This window comes from Peromyscus maniculatus, chromosome X (assembly GCF_049852395.1).
Source record: "Peromyscus maniculatus bairdii isolate BWxNUB_F1_BW_parent chromosome X, HU_Pman_BW_mat_3.1, whole genome shotgun sequence".
In the NCBI taxonomy this organism is placed as follows: Eukaryota; Metazoa; Chordata; class Mammalia; order Rodentia; family Cricetidae; genus Peromyscus; species Peromyscus maniculatus.
The window spans coordinates 18687430-18714954 of record NC_134875.1 but is presented as its reverse complement, the minus strand read 5'-3'; the positions used below and the strand labels follow the sequence as shown (position 1 = coordinate 18714954).

Below are 27525 nucleotides of genomic sequence, written 5' to 3'. Positions count from 1 at the left end.
TAGACAAGCACTCTCCAGTGGCACTATATTCCAGGCCTATTTCACTTTTCCCTATTGCTCTGTGTGTGTGTGTGTGTGTGTGTGTGTGTGTGTGTGTGTGTGTGTGTGGTGCTGAACCTAGGACCTCACATGTAGCATTTGAGTGTTGTGCCACTGAGCTATATTGCAGTCTTTTTTAAAAAACTTTTTATTATATTTTTCATTATTTAAAAACATTTAAATTTAAATATATTTTGATCATATTCTTCCCCTCCCCCCAGTCCCTCCAGCTTCCTCTCCTTCCCGACCCACCCAACTTTAAGTACTTTCTCAAAAATGAAACAAAACCCCACTAAAACAAAACCCCTCAAACCAAGAAAACAAAACGGTTATGGAATAATCTTTTTGTACACTGTGAAAATATGTCATTCTTAATGGTTTAATAAAAACCTGAATGGCCAATAACTAGTCAGGCTTTTCAGGCAAACAGAGGATGCTGAGAAGAAGAGAGGCAGACTCGCCAGCCAGATACAGAGGAAGCAGGAAAGCAGCATGGGCAGAGTAGGGTAATAAAGCCACAAGTCAGAAAGTAAATTAATAGAAATGGGTTAATTTAAGTTATAAGAGCTAGTTAGAAACACGCCTAAGCTATCAGCTGAGTTTCATAATTAATAGAAGTCTCCGTGGTTATTTGAGAACTGGGTGGCAAGACAGAAATATCCAACCACATAAAACTACATCCAAACAGGAAAAAAAAACACCAAATTGTAATTCCTTTTACTTTTTATTCTAGGATAGGGTCTCACTAATTTGTCCTGGCTGGCCTTGAATTTTTGCTTCTGCCCGAGCCTTTCTAGTAAGTGGGATTGGGATTATAGAATTGCACCAACAGGCCAGCTCTTAATTTGGTTTGTAATTCACAGATACTTCTAAATACTTGTGGAGTGCAATATGAGATCTTGAGAGGTTAAATAAGGATAATTAGCATATCCATAACCTTAGATAGTTATATCTTTACAGTAAGAGCACTCACAATAGTCTAGCTATTTTGAAATGGACCATGGATCCTGGTTAACTAGCCACCCTGCTGTGCAGACACAGCATACCAGAACTTCTTTCTTTCTCTTGTTTAACTACAGCAGCATACCTATTGCCCAACATCTCTTTGCCCTCCTCAGGGTCTCATGACTGTTCTGCTCTTGATATGCAAGAAGTCAATTTTTAAACAGAACATTCCGTCATTAGTGCAATGTCCACTGCACTCTTATAGTATACTAAATAAATAAGTACTTTTGCTTTAAAAAAATTCTATGCATGACTGACATCAGGTAATATTTTTATTTCTCTGTATGACATGTCATTTAATATAAATGTCCACCAGCTTCATCCATGGTGTTGAAAAGGACAGAATTTTATCCAGTTTATGGATGAATACTATCACATCTCTCTCTCTCTCTCTCTCTCTCTCTCTCTCTCTCTCTCTCTCACACACACACACACACACACACACACACACACACAAAACTAATTTTCTTTTAGTCATTCATCTGTTAATAGACAATTAGGTTGATTTCTTATAATTGGCTATTGTGAATTGTGACATAGGGGAGTGTGAATACAGATGTGCCTTTCGCATACTGATTTAAAGACAAAGAATGGTTACAGCTAATAAATTCATTCAGGTTGCAGGATAAAAAAAATTGGTACATAAAAAACAATAGCACTTCTGTATATTAATATCAAACAATCTGAAGAGATAGAGAACATATTTTTTTTTTGAGGAAGGGCCTTGCTATCTAGCCCAGGCTGGTTTCAAACACATGTTGACCCTCCTGCCTCAGCCTACCAAGGGCTGGTACTACAAGTACATGTCACCATGCTCAGCTAATAATTCCTTTTTCCAATTGATAAAAATACCAGAAAAGAGCAGGCAAGATGGCTCAGTGGGTAGAAACACTTGCCACTAAGTCAGATGACCTGAGTTTGATCCCTGTGACCCAAGAAGTGGCACCAGTTCCCTCAAGCTGTCCTCTGACTTTGACATACACAAATAAATAATGTACAAAGATCTAAGAATTAGTTTTAACCAAGGAGATTGTATTAGTCCATTTTCTGTTACTGTAATGAAACTCTGAGGTTAGGTCACTATAAAGGAAAAGAGATTTATCTCAAAGTTCTGGATATGCAAAGGCAAAGCATCATCATAAACTTAGCCCTGGTAAAGGTCTCATATAAAGGCTTTCATAATATGTTGTCTTGGCAAGAATTAAGTCAGCCTCAATCCCCGCCTGGGAGGACTGGAGAAAGTCCTGAAGGAGTGAAATCTTGAAGCAATGTGTGTTGTTGACGCAGGCAGGGGATGCCTCCAAACCCGTGCACACACTGGCACCACTGACTAGACTTCCGGGATTACTGTTCAAAAGACAAAATTGGAAGGTGGACGTGCTGGGGGCTAAGAAGGGTCAGAGGAGGGAAATGGGGAGGGAAGATTTTCATTGTAGATATGCTTGAAATTCTCAAAACTAAAGAAGAAAATTAAAAACAAAGAATTAACTCAGAGTCCCAGAACAACCACCTGATTACCTCTGTTGACACATCCTAGTGACCTAAGGACCTCCCACTAAGCTCTTAAAGATTCCATAACACAGCCTTCTTCGGGACTAATCTTTTGACACATAAACTCACAGAGTACAAATGACATCCAAACCATAGCAGAGGTACAATCTCTCCAATGACATTTATGTAGGTGGTGGTGGCGCATGCCTTTAATCCCAGCACTCAGGAGGCAGAGCCAGGCGGATCTCTGTGAGTTAGAGGCCAGCAAAGTGAGATCCAGGACAGACACCAAAACTACACAGAGAAACCCTGTCTAAAAAAACAACAAAAAAATGTATGAAAGAAATTGAAAGTGATTCACAGCAATGAAAGGGCAGCTCATGTCATGGATTGGCAGAATTGATATTGTTAAAATGGCCCTTGGATCCAAAGTGATCAACAAATTCAAAACAACTGCTTTCAAAATTCTAATTACATTCTTTACAAAAATAGAAAAGTATTCTAAAATTGGTAAGGAACTACAAAAGACCCTAAATATCCAGCAATTCTTAGTGAAAAGAACAAAGCTGGAAGCATCATACTCTCTGACTTCAAAATACAGCACAGAGCTGGAGAGGCCTTCGTGGGCAAGAGCACTTTTGCAAGTTCAATTCCCAGTATCCACAAACACCTCCAACTCCAGCTCCAAGGGAGCCAGTGTTCTCTTCTGACTTTCAAGGGCACCCACATGCACCTGCACACACAGGATCATACACACAAAAATAAATAATAAAATGGAGCTTCCTTTTTAAAAAGAATACATTATCAAGCTATAGTATCCCAAATACTATGCTACTGATACAATAATGCACACAAACATCAAGGAACAGAATGGAAAGCACAGAAACAAACCATATATTTATAGTCAACTGACTTTTGGTTTTGTTTTGGGCGACAGGGTTTCCCTGTACAGCTTTGGCTATCCTGGAACTTGTTCTGTAGATCAAGTTGGCCTCAAACTCAGAGATTCACCTACCTCTACCTCCTGAGTGCTGGAATTATAGACCACCAATGAGCACCAACTGACTTTTAACAAAGGAGTGGGCAAATGTCAGTCTCTTCAAAAATGGTCCTAGGAAAACTAGATATTCACAGCAGAAAAATGAAACAGGATTCCTACTTTTCACCAGTTATAAAAAAAAAAGCCCAAACAGATAAAGCATTTAGTGTAAGACCACAAGCTAAGAGATTACTTAAAGAAAACATAAGGAGACCTCATCACAGCATTGATAAGGTACCAATAGCACTGGAAACAAACAGATAATAGACAAGCAGGATTACAGAAGAAGCACAGTGCTTTCCTACAGCAAAGGAAACAATCTGACTAGAGGGTAAGATCCAGAATTTTCAATTGTACTCTGTGTGTATGCATAGGTCAGAGGACAACTTTCAGGAGTTAGTTCTCTCCTTCTCTCATGAGTTCAGGGGATTCAATTCATCAGATTTTCAAAGCAAGAGCTTTTTTACCCAATGAGCCATCTTGCCAGCCCCCATTTTTTCTTTTTAATATCTAAAATTGATAAAAAAAATGTTAAAAGCTAAAAAGCAAAAAAACAACTCCCCAAACTAACTAACAAAAACTAGTCTAGATATTGTGGGCCCACCCCTGTAATCCTAGCCCTTGGGAGACTGAAGCAGAAGGATTCCCATGAGTTTAAGGCTAGTCCGGGCTAAAAGGAGGGGGAAACCACCTGAAAGTAATCCAATTTTTAAAGCAAGCCAAATATCTTAATAAATTCTGTTATTCACCCCCCTCCACACTGTCATTGTTTCTGTTGTTTATTTTAGACAGGGTCTTACTCTTATGTAGGCCAAGATGACCTTTAACTCACAATCCTCCTGCTTCTGCCTTGTGAACAACTAGATTCAGAGGTACATGACACTACACTTAGCTCTAAACAGACACTTCTTAAGAGACATCAGAACCAGGGTTGGGGATTTAGCTCAGTGGTAGAGCAAGACCCTGGGTTCAATCCTCGGCTCAAAAAAAAAAAAAAAAAAAGCATCAGAACCAGGTGAAGTGGTACATACCTGTATTCCCAGCACTCAGGAAGCCAAGGCAAGAGGACTGCCATGACTTTAAGACCATCCTACACTACAGAGTGAGTTCCAGGCCAGCCTCAATTACAATTTGAGGCCCTGTTTCAAAACAGAAACAAAAATAAAATGAAAAGATGACCCACAGATATAGGCGAAAATGTTCCACATCGCTATCAGGCAGATGGAAATCAAACCATGTTGAAATGTCGCCTAGACCCAGTAGGAATAGCTGTCATGAAAAACACAAAAATAAGGAGTTTGCCAGAAAGACAGTCATGGTATGTACTCACTCATAAGTGGATTCTAGATATAAAATAAAGAACAATCAGACCACAACCCATAGAACCATGGAGGCTATATATATAGCATGGAGGTCCCTAAGACGACTGTGGCTTATAATAAATTTCAGTTTTACTCAATTATTGAAAAAAAATAGCCAAACGAATGGAAACACATGAACTATGAACCAAAGGCTGAGGGGCCCCCAGCTGGATCAGGCCCTCTGAATAGGTGAGACAGTTGATTGGCTTGACCTGTTTGGGAGGCATCTAGGCAGTGGGACCGAGTCCTGTGCTCATTGCATGAGTTGGCTGTTTGAAACCTGGGGCTTATGCAGGGACACTTGGCTCAATCTGGGAGGAGCGGACTGGACCTGCCTGGACTGAGTCTACCAGGTTGATGGCAGTCCTCGGGGGAGGATTTGCCCTGGAGGAGGTGGGAATGGGGGGTGGGCTGGGGGTAAGGGGAGGGGGTGGGAGGGGGGAGAACAGGGGAACCCATGGCTGATATGTAGAACTGAATGGTATTATAAAATAAAATAAAAGGAAAAAACCCCCCCAAAAAAACAAACAAAAAAAAATAAGGAGTTTGAGTGAGGCTATGAAGAAAGGGGGACCATTATACATAATTGATGGGAATGTAAGTTAATAAAAGCCACTGTGCAAAACAGTGTAGAGGTCCCTCAAACACTAAAACACAGGAACACGTACAAAACTGGAAAAATCCAGCAATCCAGTTTCTGGTTATGTATCCAAGGAAAATGAAATTATCATGATCTTAGACTGTATTCCCATAACTACTAGTGATGGCAATTACAATTTTGTGTTTACCAGATGTTTTTAAAAATAGCTTTATTGAGGTGTCATTTAAAACCACAAAATTTAGCTATAATTGTTCAATAGATTTTCTTTTGGTAAACTTACAGAGCTATGTGACCATCTTCAAAATCCAGTATGATTTTTTGATTAGATGAAATTGTACATAGATATGAGGAATTTCCTTAGATGAAATTTCATGCACAGCTAATCTCTACTTCCTCAAGCCTAAAAAAAACCACATCTATTTCCTGTCTCTATAAATTTCATCATTTCTGAACACTTACTGTAAATGGAATAAGAGGACATGGTCGTTTGTAGTTATTATTGAGTGCCTGCATGTATGTGTATGCAAGACGTGCATGCAGTGCCCACAGAGGACAGGAGAGGGTGCAAAAGCCCCTGGAACTGGAATTACCCTTATGAGGTGCTATGTGGTGCTAGGAACCACTGAGCTATCTCTCCAGCCCCTCCTTTGTAGTTTCTGAAGTTCCTATGCTATATTATATATTCCTATGTTCCTTTTATTGCTGAACAGTACACTGAATGATTATATGACCTTTTGTTTGTTTATTCATCCACCAGTCTATAGACATTTGGGTCATTTCTGATTATTGGCTATTTTTCATTTGGTTTTGCTTTCAGACAGGGCTTCGCTCTCTAATGTGGACTAGCCTTCAACTCATGGTGATACTCCTGCCTCAGCCTCACAGTACTAAGATTACAGGCATGATCCACCATGCCTGGCCCTAGTTGTTGACAATTATACATAAAGCCAGTATGAATATCTGTATTTTAGCTCTCTGTTAAACTATAAATACCTGAGACTATTAGTATATTGCATATGAGTCTGCAATTGCATATGAGTTGCATATTATGGCTGCAACACATGACAAAACTGTTCACCTAATGCCTCATATAGAAGACAATAGGAAGATGAAGAGGCTGGAGTCCCAATATCCTCCTTCAACAACTTTCATCCTATGGCCAGATGGCCTGCTCTTAGGTTTGATCTTTTAAAGTTCCTATCACCTACCAATAATGTCATAGGCTGGGGACAAAAACTTTTAACACTTGAACCTTTGGGGACATTCCCTCTTTAAACTATAACAAGAGCAGTGTGCATCATCTTTAAAATCCAATATGAAATTTCCATCTAAGGAGATTCCTCAATGGATCTGTTTTCTGTCTCTATAAATTTTCCCATCTATCCCAGGCTGGCCTTAAATGTTCCTGGGGACATTTGTTTTGATTTCTTTGAATGGTTGTACTAGGTCTCAAGCTTTCTGAAAGAGGCTGTACCCTTTTACATTTCCATCAGTAATGTATGAGGGTTTCAACTACTCTACATTTTGTTTAAAACTTGCTGTCTTAGCCGGGCAGTGGTGGCACATGCCTTTATTCCCAGCACTCAGGAGGCAGAGGCAGGCAGATCTCTGTGAGTGGATCTCTGTGAGTTCTGAGGCCAGCCTGGGCTACAGAGTGAGTTCCAGGACAGGCTCCAAAGCTACACAGAGAAACCCTGTCTCGAAAAACCAAAAGCAAAACAAAACAAAACAAAAACAAAAACAAAAATATTGCTGTCTTTTGGAATAGGGTGTCATATATCCCAGGCTGGCCTTAAATTCTCTGTGTAGCTAAAACTGACTTTGAACTCCCGATCCTTCTGCCTTATACCTGCTGCAGGATGTCTTTCTATATGCTGTGAATATGTGTTGCTCTGATTGGTTGATAAATAAAGCTATTTTGCCTATGGTAAGGCAGCTTAGAGGCAGGTGGGAAATCCAGGCAGATATCCAGAGAGAAGAAAGGCAGAGGGGAGAGATGCTACCCGCCAACGAAGGAGAAGCAACATGCCAAGACCGTTAGAGCCACGAAACACATGGTAATACATAGATTAATAGAAATGGGTTAATTTAAGATATAAGAGCTAGCTAGCAAGATACCTGCCATAGACCATACAGTTTGTAAGTAATATAAACCTCTCTGTGTTTAATTGGGTCCAAGCAGCTGTGGGACCAAGGACACAGGAAAACTTACAGCTACATATGCTCAAATTTGTTACACTGTTTTTTGAAAAAAGACTTTATATGTATGTTTTACCTGTATGTATATTATGTGGACCACATAAAATATTGATCAAGGCATGATGGCACAGGCCTTTGATCCTAGCACTTGAATTTGAGGCCAGCCTGCTCAACATAGTGAGTTCTAGGCCAGCCATGCTTTTAAGGTGAGACCATGGCTCAAAAAACAAAAACAAAACCACCACCACCAAAAAAAAAAAAAAAAAGGAAGGAAAGATGGAGAGTTCAGGCTAAGTCAGTTTAATGCTAGCCTGAACTACATGAGACCCTGTCTCAAAAAAGAAAACCTGTTTTAAAGGAGAACATTGTTTTGAGAGGCAGTGAATTTCCTTGTTCCTTGATCCTGGCGAAACACAATTTAGGCTTTGTTAAGGCAAACTGAGAGTCCTTCCTCAGGGAGAGGTTCTCAAGTGTGGCTTTTCAACTGAATGGCTGTGTGTTAAAAACATAAAAAATGGCTGGGTCAGCGTCCCAAGAGCTTTGACACTGGGTGACCTCTAGTATTTCTATTCTTCTTTCAACTCCAGAGAAGCTAGAATTCTTTCCAGGCCTGGCAAAATGTCACGCTGCGAGTGTACAGGCTAGCTGTTAACTAATGACCCGCAAGGAAAGCACAAAGTGACATCTGGGGACCCTATACTTTTCTTCCTCTCTGAAACCTTGATTCTGATCTCTGCCCCCTATGTCCAGTGACACTAATGTACTGTGCTCAGACTCTACTTCTGTGTGCTGCAGTCAGAAAATTCTTCCCCAGGCAGCTGTGAACATGGGGCTCCTCTCATGTGGTTCCTCCTGTCACAGAATGTACTGGGAATACATGTGTGCACAACCATGCCCAGCTATAATTCAAATTTAAAAAATATGTAAGTGTGGGGCTGGAGAGATGGCTCAGCGGTTAAGAGCACCGACTGCTCTTCCAGAGGTCCTAAGTTCAATTCCCAGCAACCACATGGTGGTTCACAGCCATCTATAATGAGATCTGGTGCCCTCTTCTGGCCTGCAGGGACATATGCAGGCAGAATAGTGTATACATAATAAATAAATAAATCTAAAAAAATGTGTTATAATTTTATGTTTTAAGTATATACTGTATGTTGAGTAGATTCTCACCTCCACCCTCAAAACCTTTTCTTGCCTCTTCCCCCTTGCCTCAGTCCCTCCAATCAGCTTCATTTCTACAGTCATGGAACACATGCTTCTGTGATCTATACAAAATTTAGGAACTACAAACGAGGGAAAACATATTTGTCTGAGACTGGCTTAGCTCCCTTAATGATTATTTCCAGTTGTATCTATCTTCCTACAAATGAAATGGCTGAAAAAAACCCCTATGTATATACACCACAAATTCTTCTATTATTCCTCTCATTGGACAACTAGGCTGATTCCATAACTTAGCTGTGTTGAACAATGTTGTATTACACACTGATGTGCAAACATCTCTGTGACAGCTGACTTAAAGTCCTTTGGGCAAATACCCAGGTATGGATGGCATAGCTGGGGTATATCCAATATCCACTTTTAGTTTTTCCCGAGAAACCTCCATCCTGGCTTCTATAATGGCTATCAAAGTTTACATTCCCACAAGTAATATACAAGGGTTCCTTTTTCTCCACATCCTTGCCAGCATTCCTTATTATTCTTTTCTTAATGAGTGCTGCTCTGAATAGGGGAAATGGAATCTCAACATAGTTTTGATTTGCATTTGCTAATGAGGTCCAACATCTTCTCATGTTTATTGGTCAAGGGGATGGGAAAGATGACTCAGCAGTTAAGAGAACTGGCTGCTCTTCAAGAAGATCCAGCATTCACATGGCAGCTCACAACCCTAGGTGATCTGACACCCTCTTCTGGACTCCTCAGGCACCAGGCAAGCAAGTGGTTCACAGACACACATGCAGTCAAAAGACTCATACACATGAAATACAAATAATTTTAAAACTCGAAGCCAGGGCTGGGATATAGCTCAGCAGTGGTAGAATGCTTGCCTAGCAGGCATGAAGCTCTGGGTTCAATCCCTATCACCAAATAAAACTGGGCATGGTGGTACATGCCTGAAATTCTGGTACTTGAGAGGTAGAGACAGAAGAAAAACAAGTTCAAGGCCAGCCTTATGAGATCCTGCCTCAAAAAAAAAAATGTTAACAAGGTATGGTGACTCATGCCAATAATCTTAACACGTGGGAGGCAAAAGCAGAGAAGGATCACCAGAAGCCATCCTGGTCTACAATAATATATTCCAGGCCAGACTGGGCTACTTAGTGAGACTCTGTCTCAAAATACCTTGATCAAGCCAAACCAAGCAACAGACTGAAGATATAACTCAGTTGTAGAATGCATCACAAGGTCATAGGTAAATTCCACCATAAAACAACACGTAGGTAGAATGTAAAAGGCTCAGCCTATGAAGTGATTAAGTCTTAGATTATACTAAATAAAATGCTACCATTAACTAAAAAACAAGAAACTATGAAGTGGACACAGCCTGATCTTCTAGCCTCTACGTTACAAATGCTAGTATTACACGTGTGGACCACTGTGCCTGTCTAAAGTGCACATAACTCCACAGCTAAGGTATTGGGTGAATGTAAAGGAAAAGAATGTGGCAGGGGCATGGTTCAGTTGGTAAAGTACTAACATTACATGTGAAACATCCTGGGTTCTATCCCTAGCACCACATAAACTAGTCATAGTGGTGATACATGCTTGCTTGCAATACCAGAACTTGGGAAGTATGAGCAGGAGTTTAAGGTCAGCCTAGGCTGTGTGCTATTTTTAAAATATGGTCTCACTTATGTAGCCCTGGCTAACCTGGAACACACTATGTAGACCAGACTGGCCTCAAACTTACAGAAATCTATCTGGAATTAAGTGTTGGGAATTAAAGATACCTGGCTATGGCATCTTCAGGAAAAATAGTTACATAGGAGGAAACATTTCCTAATTCACTTTAGGCTTTACACTCATTTCTTTTTTTTCTTTTTTTCCCCCTAACTGCCTGACTCCAAATTCACTTTATTCTAGTTTCATGAAAATGAATCCTGGCCCTCTGCCAGCTGGCATACTTGGAGTTCTTGTCGGTGAAGTATTAGTAAGGCACCACAGGACTCGGGCTTGCTTCCTGATTCCACAGCATGCATGTCTCTAGCTTGAGGAGCCTGTCTGGGCTGTGCTCATACAGGGCACATGTGGTCTGGACTCTGTAACAGCTTCCCCAGAAACACCCTTAGGCAGTTTTCACAGTTACGTACATCTGGCAAGACACTTCCCTCTGTAATTTCTCCAACAGCTAGAGGGCAGACTTCTAGTAAGTTCTGCTAGAGTCTTACCAGTGCCTCCTTAAACATTTAACAAGTCCCAGCTACACCTCTCCAAGTTTTGATTTCTCAGAAGTAGGTCGGGAGACTCTTCCTTGATCTTCTAGAATAGTCGTGCAGCAGTTTTGGAGAACTATAAAGGTAGGAGGTCTCCCAAGGATACTCTAATCTCAACCCTAGCATTAGTAATTATAGTAATGCTATGCTTGTTATTCTATCTAGTCCTCATATATTTATATATATTCCTTAGTTTCCCTTATTTCCATTACTCCTACCCATTAAGGAATTCTTCATACTAAATTTTCCTTGTACAAAATATCTGTGTTCTTGCTAATAATAATAATTAAGCCTAGCCTAATAATGAATTGCTATCAAAAAGATCCTAGAGAGGCAACTCAAGAGAAACCCACACTAGCATATGGGAACTGTGAACCAAACGCCTTCAGACTGAGCACAGTGCTCTTTACAAATGGGAAATGAGCTGCTAGCAATGTTTGGCAGGCAGGAACATCACAATCAAGCTACGTTCTCTGATTCATAAAGTACCAACTGACACAAATGTTTGAAGTCTCAAGTGACTGCTGCACTGTGCTAGCAATAAAGATGACCTGCAAAACAGGGACTGGGTGAATTCTTGCCTTTTTACTTGTGCCTACAAAGAAAACTGCAAGCTCAGGTGCATTAAGTTTCAGCACAAGTTGCTCTGAGAACCAGAGGGCTTCCCAATAGCTCTACAAAAGTTGATTTCTTATAATCTTATGACAGATACTGCTGAATATCAGCTGTGAAGAATTCTATGATAACTGAATCTTATGTCTCTCATAGGCTACTTGGACCCCTCCCAGCTGAAGCAGAAGCAGCTTGCCCTAAAGTCTATAGAAATAAGCTTCCCTCTGCTTAAAAATCACAACTTGTCTGGATGATTGTTTGAAATATACTATCTTCCTCTACATTCACCACAGCCATATTCAACTAGCACTAGGCTCACAGCCAGGGTCAAGTGTCAGCATGATCTGAGCAGGCACAGACACACAACCTAAGGGCTTGTGAATCAAGCTGGGAAAAATGTGTAGGCAAAATACGGTGGAGTGTCAGTGTGGAATAAACGCTATGCTATAACCATATCTAGTAATAGACTAGATTCATATTTGCCCTCGGGGTAAATCTTTCAAGCATTGCTGACAAACAGTGCATAAGGAACAAGAGATACACACAATACTATAAACTGAAGTAATTTAAAACATGCATGCAAAACATCAATATAGGACTAGGGATGTAACTTGGTAGAGTGTTTACCTAGTATGAACAAAGCCCTGAGTTCTAGTCACTTTATAAACTGGGTGTGGTAGTATAATCCTAGCACATTAGGGAGGAAAGAATGGGGGGATCAGCAGTTCAAGGTCAGCCTGTTATGTGAGACCTTGTCTCAAAAATATCAATATGAGGGCTGGGCCAGGCATGGTGGCACACACCTCTAACCCCAGCAGGCAGAGGTGGATCTCTGTGACTTTGAGGCCAGCCTGGTCTACATAACCTGTCTCAAAAAAAATTTAATAAGATCTTACACAAAAGGACATACATTGTATTAAAACAGTTCCTAATGGGGGCTTGTGGAGGGAGGAAAGCAAAACCAGAATGAGAACGCTATGTGAAATAATTATAACACAGTTAAAAAAAATGAGAGGATGACTAACCCAGAAGAAAAACACTCAGCTTATAAGAACTTTCAGTCCCTGACAAAAGGGAAATCTAACATAAGGTACTGGATCACTTCCCCAAAGCCCAGTCCTGAAGATAATACAAGAGGAAAATTGATGGAAAATAATATTTAATAATTATGCTGGGTGGCTGTGGCAACTGCCTTTAATCCCAGCACTGGGAAGTCAGAGGCAGGCAGATCTGGGTTCGAGAACAGTCTGGAATACAGAGCTTGTTCCAGGACAGCCAGGGATACACGGGGAAACTGTCTCCAAAAAACAAAAAGCAAAGCAAAACAAAAAATATGTACCATTTACTATGAGCCAAGCACAGGAATTCAATCATTTCCACCTCTGGGATACATATTACCAACCCTCTTTACAGGTGAGAAATCAACTACAGAGGTTAATTTTCCCCATGTTCCACAAGTGGTGATGCTGAAACTGGAATTTAAAATCACTGAGAAATGCCTAGAGATAGGCAACAGAGACTCCAGCACGGAGAGGGGTATCCTACTATGACTACCACCATGGATATAGGAGGCTAGGGAAGAAATTATGCATACGTGTCCTGTCCCCAACTTAGTGTTGGGAAGACCATTCCCTACTCCATCATCACTGTAAGCCAGCAAACAGAACTGTCAAGTCACAGTAGTACCGAATCATGGAGCGTGTTACATGGGTCACACAATCTTAGACCCTCAGGCATTGGGTATATCCTTCAAGGCAAGGATCTGCTGGAGCCTTTCTTAGGGAATCTGACAAACTCAAGAGAGAAAAAAAAATTCTCTCAGGCACAAACCCCAGATTTGTAAAACATGTTAAGACATACTTTCAGAAATCATTTCTATGGTTCATTAGAATGTATTATTTTCATTTGAAGCCTAGGATATGCAAGTCCCACATGCACATGTGCTAGTCAGAGAACTTACAGGAGGAGTCCATGCTCTCTTACCATGTGGATCCTGAGGACCAAACTCAGGGTGTCAGGCTTGCTGGCAAAGGCTTCTTTACCTGCTAAGCCATCTCTACAGTTTTGTTTTTTTTTTTTTGAGATCAAGTCTCATGTAGCCCAGGTTGGCCTTAAACTTCCTGCATACATCACCATGCCTAGTTTATTCAGTGCTAGGGACTAAAGCCAGGACTTTGTACTTGTTAGGCAGGCTGAGTATAGATTGTTTAATATAGATGTATATACACATGAGTGGGAAAGGAGGATGTGGTCTCAGAACTAGAAAGGGAGCTATGAGGGAGATAGATCTTAAGTGGGGGTTAATAAAAGGGGAATAACAAGAGGGCTGCAGCAGGGATAGAAGAGAGAAACAACAAAACAAAGTGATTGTAAAGATTCCACAAAGAACCCCATTACTTCCTGTGACAGTTACCATGAATTCTAAGAAATGGGTATCAGGAGTTCTCCAACAAATTCCCAGTGTCAAAAAGCCTTCAGAGCATACATGTTAACCCCCTACTCAGTTTTCCTTTCTTTGAGACAAGAGTTTTACTGTTGAACCCTGGCTGGCCTTGACCTCAGTTCTCCCTGCCTCTGACTCCAGAGTTCTGGGATTAAAGACTTGTGCCAACATACCCAGCCAAAATGCCGTAGTCTAACAAACACAAGCCCCACTCATTTCAGGAGAGCAAAGAAGGGGCTGGAGGGGTGGCTCAGTGGTTAAGAGCTTGTACTACTCTTGCAGAGGACCTGAGTTTAGATTTAACTCCAGTTCAGGGGGTCTGATGCCTGTGGCCTCTGTGGGTACAAATTAAAACAGTAGGAAAAGAACTTCGAAGAAAATGTAAAAAAAAGAGGGTAGTCTTTTCGGCAAGACACTGGAACAAATGGTTATCTGTATTTAAAAAAAAATAAATTCCAGTCTCATGCCACAAAAATTGATTCAGAAAGTATTATCCCCCTAACATAAAACCTAAAACCACAGGATGGAGGCCCACAGAACAGACTAGATTGGCTGGCCAGCAAGCCCAAGGGATCCTTCTAGCTCCTGAGCACTGGCATTACAAATGGACCTCCATTCAGGGCCTTTTTACTTGGTTTCTGGGGATGGAGCTCTGGTCTCCATAGTCTGCCAGTTAAGTTTTGTGAAGTCAGCATTCTGCCACCCTTAAATGTATACTTCACAGAAAGTTAAGAAACTAGAAACTAGAAACCTCCTGTTTTATTAACATCATTGGAGGACTCTGGTCCAAAAGTACTGAAACTCACTGCCATAAACAATTTCTTACTGACCTATCCCCCACCCTTGCCCCTATCGATCCAAGATATGCAGGAAATCCAGGTAGAAGCCACAAGGGAAATTCTTGGTAAATGAGCCTTACTTAAGTGTGATAGCTCTCTCTCATTTCATTTTTAGGTTAAGGATTAAACAAAATCATCTGAATGACCATGTTTATCTAAGGTTAACTCATCACAATAGACAGTGGTCAGACCACCTCAGGGACTCTGGATGGCCCCTTATTAATTTAAGTATCAGCAGTGCCCTCGAACTGAAAGTTTGAGAGAGAGAGAGAGTTAAGAAAGAAAAAAAAAAAACCACTGGAAAGCCTAAAATTAATTTCTACTTTCAAAAGGGTTAAAAAAAAAAAAAGAACCCAACACCACAAAGATACATGTTCAAGTTTTATTGGGTTTCCATACAAAACATTCCAAAAAGTAAGCCATAATACCTAAACTACATCCACTACCAAAATAAACCACACTCCTCTATTACTCAAATTCGTTTACAACCAGTATATAGCCAGAAGAATCAAGGACAGTTTTTTTCTAATTGTGTATTTTAGGCCTGTTGGGTCTGTAAACTTTACTATTTGTCAAAAAGTTTTTTTTGTAATTTTGACCTGCTCCTTACTTTGAATTTAGCTAGTATTCCCTACGCTAAACTGTCTTTAAGAAATCTAAATAAATGCTTGAGAGTCAAAAGGTCTTGACAGAAGCACCTACTCAAGGAATTATTAGAATATAGAAGGCTGGAGTTAAGATAGCTATTCAAGTACAACTACTGAAATTTGGTTAGGACCCTTGTCATCTGATGTCATCTGTGACCAATGGGGTTTACAAGTTCTGGATCATTTTTCCCCTAATCATAAACATTAAATGTAATAGGACTAAATGGCTTTGTAAGAAAAATCTCAGAAGTTGAGTTAAATCCTTTCGCCCTGCAACTCAACTTGTTTCCTTTGAGAACATCAACACTTACATTACTGGCTCTTAGCTTCCAAAGCAATAAACTAGAGTTGTATCATGATTTATTTCCAAGATTGAGACCTGAGGGTAAAGTACCTTTCTAAAACTACAGTGACCTGGTGACTGTCTTTGTTTCCACTATCTTAACAATGTTTCAGTTTTTACTTTCATTTTGTAGCATTGCTCCCCTCTTCTAAGTTTTATAGGACAAGTAAATGTTTTTTCCTGATCCGGTAATTCCCCAAATGGTTTATTTGCTGAAAATCAGAGACATCAGTGGATAAAGTTATCACGGAAGCATCAGTTTTCTGATTGAGGGTTCTTTTCTGTGTGTGGTGCCAGGGACTGAGCGCTAGGCTTCGCTCGTATTTAGGCAAGCACTTCACCGTGGTGTTACAGTCCCAGCTAATTCAATTTTCTTATAGTAAGTGATCGTCAGCTCTAAACTGCAGAGTTGCCTCATTATTTCACCCGAACTACTGAATCTATACAAAGAGCCACGAGAACTTCTTGGGTAGGTACCTCGACTTACCAATTTCTTTGTCTCCCTCTCCTCATTTGGTCAATTTTAAGGAATCACCACTCCCTAATTAATGTTTAACCAACACTGATGCCTCCCTCCCTTGAAGACAAAAAAGAAACAACCCTCTATTGCCTGTACCAAACCAATTCTGATGAGCACTGGGTATGTAACTGCTGCAGCTTAGTGTCAGCATTCCTCTGCTTCAACAACTCTGTAAAAAAAGCATGTGATCAAATTACAGAGAATTTTACACTGCAAAGCACTTCAATCCTCTCTCTTAAGTGCACACAACTTGGGTTTTCAGTTTAAGTATTAGCAATAAAGTGCCAGCTTCAAAATGCGGCCATATTCATTACAATTACTATAAGCATCAGCTTTGTAACAGTAAAATCACATACCCTGCCATATTGTGCTCATGAAATTCGGAAGTTGCAGTGGGAGCTGTATCACTAACTAGTCAATTGAAAATAAGCAAGCACTGACAGCATGCATGCAATTCATACAACGTTGCTCACATCGCAAACCGTTAACTAAACAGCTCTTTGCACAAGAACTCTTGCAGGCAAAGAGCTGTTAGTAACTATTTCAGAAACAGCTTACTGGTACTCTATTTAATCAAAATATAACTATATACCTTCACTTAAAATGGATGTGCTAGGTTTCTTTTTATGACAAAACAAATTCATTCTTATGTCCAGAGTTTAGCATTATCCCATGTTATAGACAAATTAAGGGTCAGAAAATACTTGCCAATACCATAGCCACACAATGACAAAGCTACAGTGTTTAAATCTTTGATGGACACTACTTTCAACTCTTACCTGAGCATTTGATTTTTTCATACTGCCAGCTTTCTCTACTGTGAATCAATCAGCACTCCATGACAGTATGACTGTTAGGTTCAACCTGCAAAAATTACATAAATGAAAACTAGTTATTTCTCTAAAGGAAGTTCTTTAATACTTGCCTATAACTGTCCTTTTTTTTTCCAGAGAGAACAGGCAAGTTCAGACTTGCAGCATAATGCATTATTTCATGTTCTACTACTTCTCTTAATTGGTGGAAGGTTCACTGGCTTGGGATGGACTGGAATGGCTTAAATGGTTAAGTCGCATGGCTTATGGATTCTCATTCTTTTCCAATGGTGCACTGCCACGTTAAATCCATAAGTTGAACTGACAAAACATTTGAAGGAATAAGTGCAGTCTAAGGATTTTTAGTTGGAGGTCTTCAAGTTTACTATATTCAAGAGCATCTTTTTCAACTTCATGGCTGGACCTGGGTCATGCTGCCTCAGGTTTTTGTTTTTTTAAAGACAACTTGCAATAGATTTTTTTCTCCATACAGTGTAGTTTCATAGAACTGAAACAAGTCAGGCATCCAACTAAATGTCAAGTTTGCAATGGCTTATAGGGGCCAGACGGGAGACCCCAATCCTAAGCCATTTTTTATATTGACTAAAAGACTAATTTGAAAAAAAAAGTCAAAACATGAAGCATGTTTAAAGGTCTTCATCAAAAATTTAAAAAAAAAAAACACCCCCTCCCAATTTCCAGATTGCTATTGATAAACAACAGCTGCATTAGTGCCTTTAAGTGCCACACATGCTTTAAAAAAAAATCCAAGTGTTGAATTTGGAGGACTTCTAATATGCTATTGAACATTTGTGGTTTTTTTCAAAAGTTTTTTTTTAAATCTAGAAGGCATTTCCATTGCCATGAAGTACAGTATGGTTCACTGTACTAGGAGGAAGGTAAGTGCTCAATTTCGACTTAGACGGAAAAACTAGTTTGCTTTGCTTACCATCTTTGCTGTTTCACAGGCATTTGGTGCTTTAAATCTGATGTGGAATGCTGATAGATTCACTTTTTAGAAGTCATAAGCCTTTAGGAAGTTGGAGATAACTTCATTGCTTATCTATTTTCTCCTTTGCAATCAAGCTGTTCCTTTAAAAGTGAGACACTACAGAGTTGCAAAAATTTGAAACAGTAAGAGCAAGCATCGTTTTGCAGCTTCATGGTTGGTTTTGGCCAAACTTTTTATTTAGTATTCTGTAGTTGTTTAACACACACTTAAATGGTCTTACTAAGGGAGGGGAAAAGGGAGGTCCTTGTAGATTCCCAAGGAAATGTCAGAAAAGCAAAATATGGCCTGCATCCATTTGCTTTTTGGGGTTTCTGGGTAAATAGCACATTCCTAGGAATCTGATCTCAGGTTTTTTTTTATACTGTGAGCATTGAGGTTTCACTTGGAAGACACCCTGAAATCATGAAATCCTAAGAGCAGCACACCCAACCAACCCTCTCTCATAGCACAGGCAGGGCGATTCATCGCTCAGTGGAGACCACAGGACATATAGATGGCTTAATGTTTGTGGAAGATCTTAGGATTGCTTTCCTCATTTACTGGGAAAAATCAGGAAGTGGCCTTCAGGGACATTTTTACTTGGAAAATTACAACACTAGTACAAGTCAAGGCTTACACATTTAACATTTGCTTGTTGAAAGCAACTCATAATATCAAATAAAATTAAACATGTCTTACTTTTTCCCTCACAAGAACATAAAAATTAAGAGGAACAGGAAATTTTAAAAAGGTAACACAATTTTTCCTTTTAGTAGTCCTTGGGAAGTTTATGACAGAAAGTTTCCATTTTTGTTTGTTTCTTTGAATGGGGATTTTTTGGTCCAAAAGTTTTGTTTGTTTCTAGTATCTGCTTCTGCCTCCCCCTCTATCAGATCGGCTTCCTCCACGGCCACCACCTCTTGGTGCTCCGCGGCTTGAACTGCTGTAGGAATCACGTGGAGGAGGGTACCCCCTTTCCATAGAAGGGGGAAGCCCTCGTTCTTGTCTGCCAACGCGATCACGACCACTTGAGTAGAGATCACTTCGGCTGCTTGAGTAACTGTCTCGACTTCCACCATATCCGTCACGTGAGCTGCTGTAATCATCATAGCGACTGCTTCCACCATAAGATGGCGGGGGCCCTCGTGTAGGTGGAGCACTACGTGAGTTACCTGCAGGGTCAATGGTCAGGTAATATGGCAACACTATAAATTGTATATATACAACAGTTAAATCTGAATTTACAGAATTCTTGTATTATAAGTTTACTTTCTCAACTGGGAAGTTTTAAACTCTACCATTGCTGGCCATAAAAGGGAATTGCTCATCTGCTGAAATACGGAAATGGATTGATTTTAATGTTTGTTTGAAAAGACTGAAGACGTTGTGTATTTCAAGAGGACATTCCAGACAGCTTGTTATTTTATAGTAGACACTCAGCCACTTTCCAGTGATAAGTTGCAATTTTGAACTGTTGAGTTTCCTTCATATTGCAATGGTAAATATTTGATCTTGTTAATAAAATTTTTAAATTGTATTTTCACTGTTGGGGGAAAACACATAAGGCTGCCAATTTAAGCAAGCAAAATCCCCTCCAAAGCAAGCGAACAGCCTCAAAAGAAAAGACACAAAAAACGAAACAAGGAAAGAACCAAAAAGCCCTTCACAAAACTAGGAAAAGCCCAGCTGATAAAGTTACCCCTTGAAAGCAAGCAAAGGTCCCTTGAAAAGCAAGCACCACGCAGCCTATTAATCCAGCTCATGAACCTAAAACCTCAAGCTGGTGATATTTAAGATCCTTAACCGGTATCTTACCATAACTCTCATATGAATCTCTGTAGGAACCTCCACTTGGATGATCTGAATAGTCACGATCCCGACCATATCCATCTCTATCACTAAATAAAAAGCAACTTTTTAATTAAAATATATATTTTCCCCCAAATTACATGTTTATTTCATAATATAAATGTAATACACTCTAAAAATTCCCAAATCCTTTAAAAATAAAAGTCTTAAATCTCTTCATTTTTTTTTAAGCTGTCCAATGGAAAATAAATTTTGTGAGGATGAGGAGACATGGGCATGCCATCATCCTGTAGAGGTCAAAAGACAACTTTGTGGAATCTCTTCTCCCCTTTCACCTTTACATGGGTTTCAAGGATGGAACTTGGGTTGCCAAACTTATTTGGGAGGTGCTTTTAACAGAGGAGCCATCCGCCAAGCCCTGGAGGCATGGAGTTTTACAGCAAATACTTAAAAGGAAAGCACAGAAGTAGCTACTTACCCATAGCCTCTTGATGGGTAGTCGTCACGTGAACTGGAATGACCATAATCACGGTAGGTATAATCTCTTGGTGGTGGTGCATAATCTCGGGTATCTCGAGAACTGGGGTAGTCCCTGCTTGAATAGCTACAGGAAGAGAATTTGCTTTATGCTTCTGATGTGCTCTCTTTCAACATAATTCTTCATGAAAGAAACTGCACTTTTCTGTTACCTGTCTTTAGTGGAATATCCATCATCTCTTGGGGACAAATAAACATCTCTGCGAGAGGGAAGGGGTTCCCTTCGTGGTGGGCCTCCATAGCTATCTCTTCCACGTGACACGGGGGCTTAAGGGAAAAAAATAACCGTCAAAATCTAGTCATCGAAAAGCTAAAGTGTGAACTTACACTCAGGCTAAAAAAAAAACAAACAAAAAACTGATTTAATCAAATATCATATGGAGCTAAAACAGAATGCTTCCTAGTCACATAATTTCACTGCTCATTAATTATAAATATGAGATTAATTGGAATCCCTAAATCAGTCTTTTTTTTTTTTTTTTTTTTTTTTTTTTTTTTTTTTTTTTGGTTTTGCGAGACAGGGTTTCTCTGTGTAGCTTTGTGCCTTTCCTGGAGCTCACTTGGTAGCCCGGGCTGGCCTCAAACTCACAAAGATCAGCCTGGCTCTGCCTCCCGAATGCTGGGATTAAAGGCGTGCGCCACCAATGCCCGGCTTTTTAAATCAATTTTAAGCATAAGCATTAAAAAGAACTTACTAATGTGTGTGTGTGTGTGGCATGAATCTTAGCAGGTCTTATTAATAAAATCAAACCTGAGGCCAGTTATTGGGGTGAATGCTGGAAAATCAGAGAAGCAGAACAAGCCGCAGCTACCTCACCTTGCCAATTCCTCAGCTGATCCTGTTTCCACATACTGGAAGCTTCTGTGTCCTCATCCAAATGGCTCTCAACTGAACTGCTGCTCCAAAGCCTGAAAGCTTAACCAGCCAAATGCTTCTAGTTTCTGGACTTCACGCCTTATATACCTTTCTGCTTTCTGTCATTACTCCCTGGGATTAAAGGCTCACTTTCTGGGATTAAAGGCGTGAGTCACCATGCTTGGCTATTTCCAGTGTAGCCTTGAACTCAGAGATCCATGCCTCCAGAAGGCTAGGATTAAAGGTGTGAGTGCCACCATTTTCTAGCCTCTGTATCTAGTGTCTATTCCATTCTCTGACCCCAGATAAATTTATTAGGGTGCACAATATTTTGGGGAACATAATACCACCGTGTGTGTGTGTGTGTGTGTGTGTGTGTGTGTGTGTGTGTGTGTGTGTAGTGGTGGGGGTGTGTGCATGCTATGATGCACATGAAGGTCAGAGGACAACTCTATAATCTCAGTTCTCTTTCCACTTTTGTTTGTGAATGGGGGATTGGATTCAAATTCTTGCACTTGAGAAGCAAATGCTTCACCCACTGAGCCATCTCGCTGGCCAAGCATTTAAAAAGAATAAAAAGAAAGAAAAAGAGTCTCCCTAGGTAGGTCTTGAACTCATGTCAATCCTATTTTCCTCTGTGCTACGACTGGACATGAACCAACCACCATGCCTAGCTTCAACCTAGTGTTATGGTAGCAGCAGAGATTGTAAAGCATGCAACAGTTACCTCTTCCCGCCATTCCACTGCTGCTACGAACTGGTCCTGAAGGTGCTGATCTTTTAGGAGGAGGACCCCCACTTCGTGGTGGTGGTCCTCTTTTTACTGGAAGAGGTCCCCTCGAAGAACTCATGGTAAAATTCATGGAATAGCCACCATCATCTATGTTAGAAAAGAAAGAAGATGCATCAACCCAATAATCAAGAAAAAAATTATAACACTCAAGAAAAAGACTAAGAAATATTTGCCTCAAGGAAAACAACACAAAGAATTAATTATGTGCGTCATGACCATTATCTTTTCTGCTTAGCTGAGGAGGCTAGGTTTGTTTTCCATTGAGCAAGAGTAAGCATGGCAAGAGTTCAGGACCAGCCCAAATTAACAACAGAGACCTTGTTTCTGAAATCCACAAGTCCTATAAACTGGGAAAACAATAGTCCTAGTCCTGAGCCATTTGGCCCATAGTTTTAACATTGTAATTTAATTTAGGCCTCCCATATTTTCTTCTCAAGTCATGAACACTACATTAATTGGGTGAGTAATCTCCATGTCAAAGGCAGCAGTTCTCAACCTGTGGGTTGTGATCCCAGGGGTGGAACAACCCTTTCATGGGGGTAGCCTATCAGATAGTCTGTATACCAGAGATTTACATTACAATCCATAACAGTAGCAAAATTATAGTTATAAAGTAGCAATGAAAGTAATTTTATGGTTGGGGGTCACCACAGCATGAGGAACTGTATTAAAGGGTCGCAGTATTAGGAAGGTTGAGAACCACTGCTTTAGCCTTTCAAAAAGAATGCATATACTGGTGTGGGTCTGCATCTTTTAACTTAAACACCAAGCCTGAGTTCCAATCAAATTACCCATGTGTCCTCCGCGTGAGGGTGGTCCTCTAGTTCCTCCACTTCCTCCTCTTCCTCCTCGAAGACCTCTGGGAGGACCTCTGCTTCTTGGAGGTGGAGGTAGTCCACGTCTACTAGTTTCAAATGATGGTTTGGTGGCTTGCTCCACCTTGATGGCTTTTCCATCTAAGGACTTTAAAAAAAATAAATTTTACCAAGACTGAAAAGAAACATAGAAACTCTTGTCAGGCATATAACCTTTAACATTAGCTACAAAATTTGGTTGTGGAATCACTATAAAATTCAGAATAGAGACTTGGTGTGGTCTTTTATTATGGCACTCTGGGGGCATAAGCAGGAGGATCTATCTCGGAGTTTGTCAGCCTGATCTATAATCAAGACCACATGGAGACCCCCTTCTTACTAAATAAAATAGAAAATATAATAAAATAAAATTCAGGATAGTACTACCAATGGCTATGATCAAAAGTCTCTGGATATACATACACAAAATAAAAATTCCAGAGCTGCTCTGGACCCAGACTTGGATAACACTTTAGTTATTTTTGTCACCAGAAAACCCCTTTATATTAAGCAGAAAATCATACCTTTCCATTCATATCTCTGGCAGCATCCTTTGCATCTGCTGGGCTTTCGAAAGTGACAAAAGCAAATCCTCTTGACTTGTTGGTTTCTCGGTCCTTCATCAAAAGCACTAAAACAGTTTGGGAGGGGGCGGTTACTTTTATTCAAACAAAAATAACCTGAGCACATTTACAGAAAGCAAGCTCAGAACTTCTTAGAGGACAAAATACGTTATCATGTCAGATGATCAGTGGATTCAAATTCATCACAGCTTGTCTTTTCATTACAGTAACACAGCATATAATTTTAGATAACTCACCTTCCACTATTCGTCCATATTTGCCAAATACTGCTTCAAGGGCTTTCTCATTTGTCTCTGTATTGAGCCCACCAATAAAGAGCTTTCCTGGGCGATCTGCTTCAACCATTTTTTCTTCCAGCCGATGGGAGTCTGCTGAAAAATAATATTATCTTTCTGGAGAAAGTTCCCCTAAGTTTACTGAACAGCTTAACTGTGGCTCCTGTTTTATTAAAATCTTTATTCTTTAGTAACTAAAGACTCTGATAACCCTCAAGAACAGTAGAAAACCAACTGAAATACTTTTGGTTAACAGTGCAGTGCAATTTTCATTAACCGGGTTAATAGAGTCTGCCTAATTTAGCAAACCTCTGCCCTGGCTGCTTTTAGTCAAAGAACAGCTATTCGACGTTTGAAAAGGCAACTTTTACTTTTAAATGTATTTTACTTTTTTGATACAAAGTTGCAGCCTTAAGAGTTCCGAAACTAACGAACTGGGCCACCACACCCGACTACTATATTGACCACTTTTAAACGTATTTTACTTTTTTTATTCAAGGTTGCAGCCTTAAGAGTGCAGGCGTTAACAGACTGGGGCACCACACCCGGCTATTGTATTGACCTGTTATCTTTTAAACATTCCGTTGCTATCAACCTTCTCGCTCCGCCGCTCCCCTGCAGCGAAGGGTATAAAAGACTTCCAATTCATTCAAGGTCATCAGTCAGAAGCACCAAGTAAAGACCAAGCCCTTTTCTGGCTTAGATTTCCTAGTAAGTTTAGGCACAAATCTTTAAGTTAGAACAAAATCGCCGCATCTAACCCAACAAAGATTGTTATCTGGTTGAAAAGATAAAAAGTGCCAAAGTCAGAAAATAGCGGAACTCAGAATCACACACTGTTCACACTCCTTCCCTGTGCCGGCACCTAATTAAGACTCATTAAAAACCGCGTGTTAAAGACAAAATGGCGACACTTGGATCCAACCCAGAACCACCAACAACCGCTGGGCTAACTAACTTTTGCATTGACACTGGCAGCGAAAACTCCCAAGGCTTCCTTTCTTTACCGCCAACGACCAGAGGAAGCCGCAGAGAAGTCAAGCAGCCCATCATTAGCATCGGCGCTGTCCTGGTGCTAGTCCTGTGGTCGCTCTGCGTCCCTCCCGCCCCACCTACAAAGCTGTGCGCTGCGCCCTCCGCCCTCCGGCGACAGCCAAACCTCCCGGAGACGCACGCAAGATAATGGACCCCCTAGTGTGCTGCTTCCACCCCTTCTGCTTTAAATAGGTTGACACCTTTGGGCGTCTTAAAATGGCGCCCGCCACCACTCTCTCCAGGGAAACAAATGATCTCCAGCCCTAACATGAGAAGACTGTACGGAAAACAGGTCAAGGAAAGGAGGCTCCTACCCGAGGGGACTGCGACGGTGTCAAGCTCCTGTGAGCTCGTAGACAGGACCTTCGCCGCTTCAGTGACAGCTGCCGATTCTTGAAACGGAACGAAATGACGCTAGGAATACTGCGCAACGAGGGCGAACAAAGGAGACAGCAATCTTTATACTACCCGGGAACGAGGCTGAAGAACCCGGATGGAAATTAAGCTTAGAATTTGAAGCACGAAGGGAGGGAGGGCAGTGGTTCCCAGACTCTTCATTGGCCATCTCCTATGTCATTCACTATTCGCTCCACCTCTTCGTGTCTCTTAAAGTTCTTGCCGGTGTACAATTTTTACTGTTTGCCCTACCCCCACCCATTCTCCTCCAAGGCGCCTTTTAGCTTTGTGCTAAAACTGCACCCTGATTTATTGAATACAAAAGTAAACTTACTGAGCAGCCTAGTAGGCCAAGCATGGTGCAAAAGTTTTACTTTTGCATAAAATCTTAATTCCAAAAGCAATGTGAAAATGGTAGAAGTACAATGCCAATGTTGTAGAAATAGCAAACAAGTTTAGTTGCTACCTATAACTCCCTAAATTTTCTTGAGCAATAACTAATAAATGGGAAGAATCTGGCAAGCAATTGTTAGGTGAAAACAACTTGAATAGCACAGAAAAATCATCCATACAAAATAATTACTGACTACCTATTAGATTCCTGTAACAACCATGAACAAGTAAGACTAGGCTAGGGCAGAGTTAAGACTGCCAAATAAAAATACACGATGATAGCCAGGGTGCTGGCCCACGCCTTTAATCTCAGGACTTGGAACGTTGAAGTAGGGCAGCTATGAAGCTATGAGTTCCAGAACAGCCTGGATTTGTTAGATGCTGTCTCAAAAAGAAAAGGCAAAACAAAACCAGGAAAAAATGCTACCAGTTATGTTTGAAGTTCAAGTGAGCATTCATACTTTGTTTCATGTTTTGAGGCTGGTCTTGGAACTCACAGCAGTCCTCCTGCCTCAAATTCTCAAGTACTGGGATTACAGGCATAAGCTACCATACCAGGTTCTGATTCTAAATTTTTATCTGCCCTGTGGAGGGAAAATTACATTTTTAAACCCTTTTGAGGCAGGGGAATTCTCCACCCACCACACACAGTGTTTCTCTCTATAGCCCTGGCTGTCCCGGCTCTGTAGACCAGGCTGGCCTTAATCTCAGAGATCTGCCTACCTCTCCCTCCCAAGTGCTGGGATTAAAGGCGAGTGCCAACACCGCCTGGCTAAGAGTTCTTATTAAATAGGAATAATTGTGAAGTGAGTAAATTGAAGCTCTCTTGAGCTTTTACATTTTTACATGAAGGGCACCTGTCAGTCATTCCAGCAATATCTATATTACAAAGCACAACATGTTTTTAAATCTATTGTCTTGACTTCCTTCTCTAGGATTGAAACTAGGAAAGATCAGAGGGAGGGAACCCAGACCCGGTAAGACAAATGTCTCATGTTCTCTCTCATCTGAGGTTCCTAACTCCAAATCTTCAGATGTGAGAACATAACCTGGGTTAGCTGCAGAAATCAAGTAAGTAATAATGGTATGATTTCGGAGGAGCAGGGTTGCATGAATCCTAAATGGTCTTAACAAAACCCAGAGCCATATCAGGGTGAAAGATCAGAGAAACAGAATAAGCCAAAGCCACCACCTCTTACCTCACCAACTCCTCAGCCTGGAGTGCTGAGTTCCTGTCTCCTCCCACCTTATATACCTTTTTCTCCCCAGCCATGTCATTTCCTGTTTCCACCTTTCCTAGTACTGGATTAAAGGTGTGTGATCCCAAGTGCTGGAATTAAATGAGTATGCCACCACTGCCTGGCTCCGTTTCTCTTTTAGACTGGATTAATCTCATATAGCCCAGTGTGGCTTTGAACTCACAGAAATCCAGACAATCTCTGCCTCCTGAGTGCTAGGATTAAAGGTGTGTGCCACAACTGCCTGACCTCTATGTCTATCTAGTGGCTGGCTCTGCCCTCTGATCTTCAGGCAATTTTTGTTGTTGTTGTTGTTGTTGTTTTTTCAAGACAGGGTTTCTCTGTGTAGCTTTGGTTCCTGTCCTGGATCTCTCTCTGT

The 27525-nt window shown here is 40.7% G+C and overlaps 1 protein-coding gene and 1 non-coding gene across 4 annotated transcripts; both read right to left on the bottom strand.

Moving 5' to 3' along the window:
- Positions 1–15431: 15431 nt before the first annotated feature.
- On the bottom strand, positions 15432–25595 carry Rbmx (RNA binding motif protein X-linked). Of its 3 annotated transcripts, XM_042268844.2 has the most exons (12): positions 25434–25573; positions 24046–24180; positions 23750–23856; positions 23163–23334; positions 22306–22458; positions 21540–21638; positions 20875–20989; positions 20664–20789; positions 20192–20274; positions 18335–19548; positions 17353–17437; positions 15432–16742 (listed from the first exon to the last, which is right to left on the bottom strand). In XM_042268844.2, exons 2-10 carry the CDS (start codon positions 24152–24154, stop codon positions 19238–19240), a joined length of 1275 nt encoding a protein of 424 aa, XP_042124778.1. In that variant the 5' UTR covers positions 24155–24180; positions 25434–25573; the 3' UTR covers positions 15432–16742; positions 17353–17437; positions 18335–19237. The 3 variants fall into 3 exon arrangements, with proteins under 3 accessions (XP_042124778.1, XP_006992030.1, XP_042124784.1); XM_006991968.4 differs by lacking the exon at positions 21540–21638 and having other exon boundaries at positions 25434–25595; XM_042268850.2 differs by lacking the exon at positions 18335–19548.
- Positions 23927–23998, bottom strand: LOC121825933 (small nucleolar RNA SNORD61). The gene has a single exon (XR_006068294.1). It is a non-coding gene; the product is annotated as a small nucleolar RNA SNORD61 (small nucleolar RNA).
- Positions 25596–27525: the final 1930 nt, after the last annotated feature.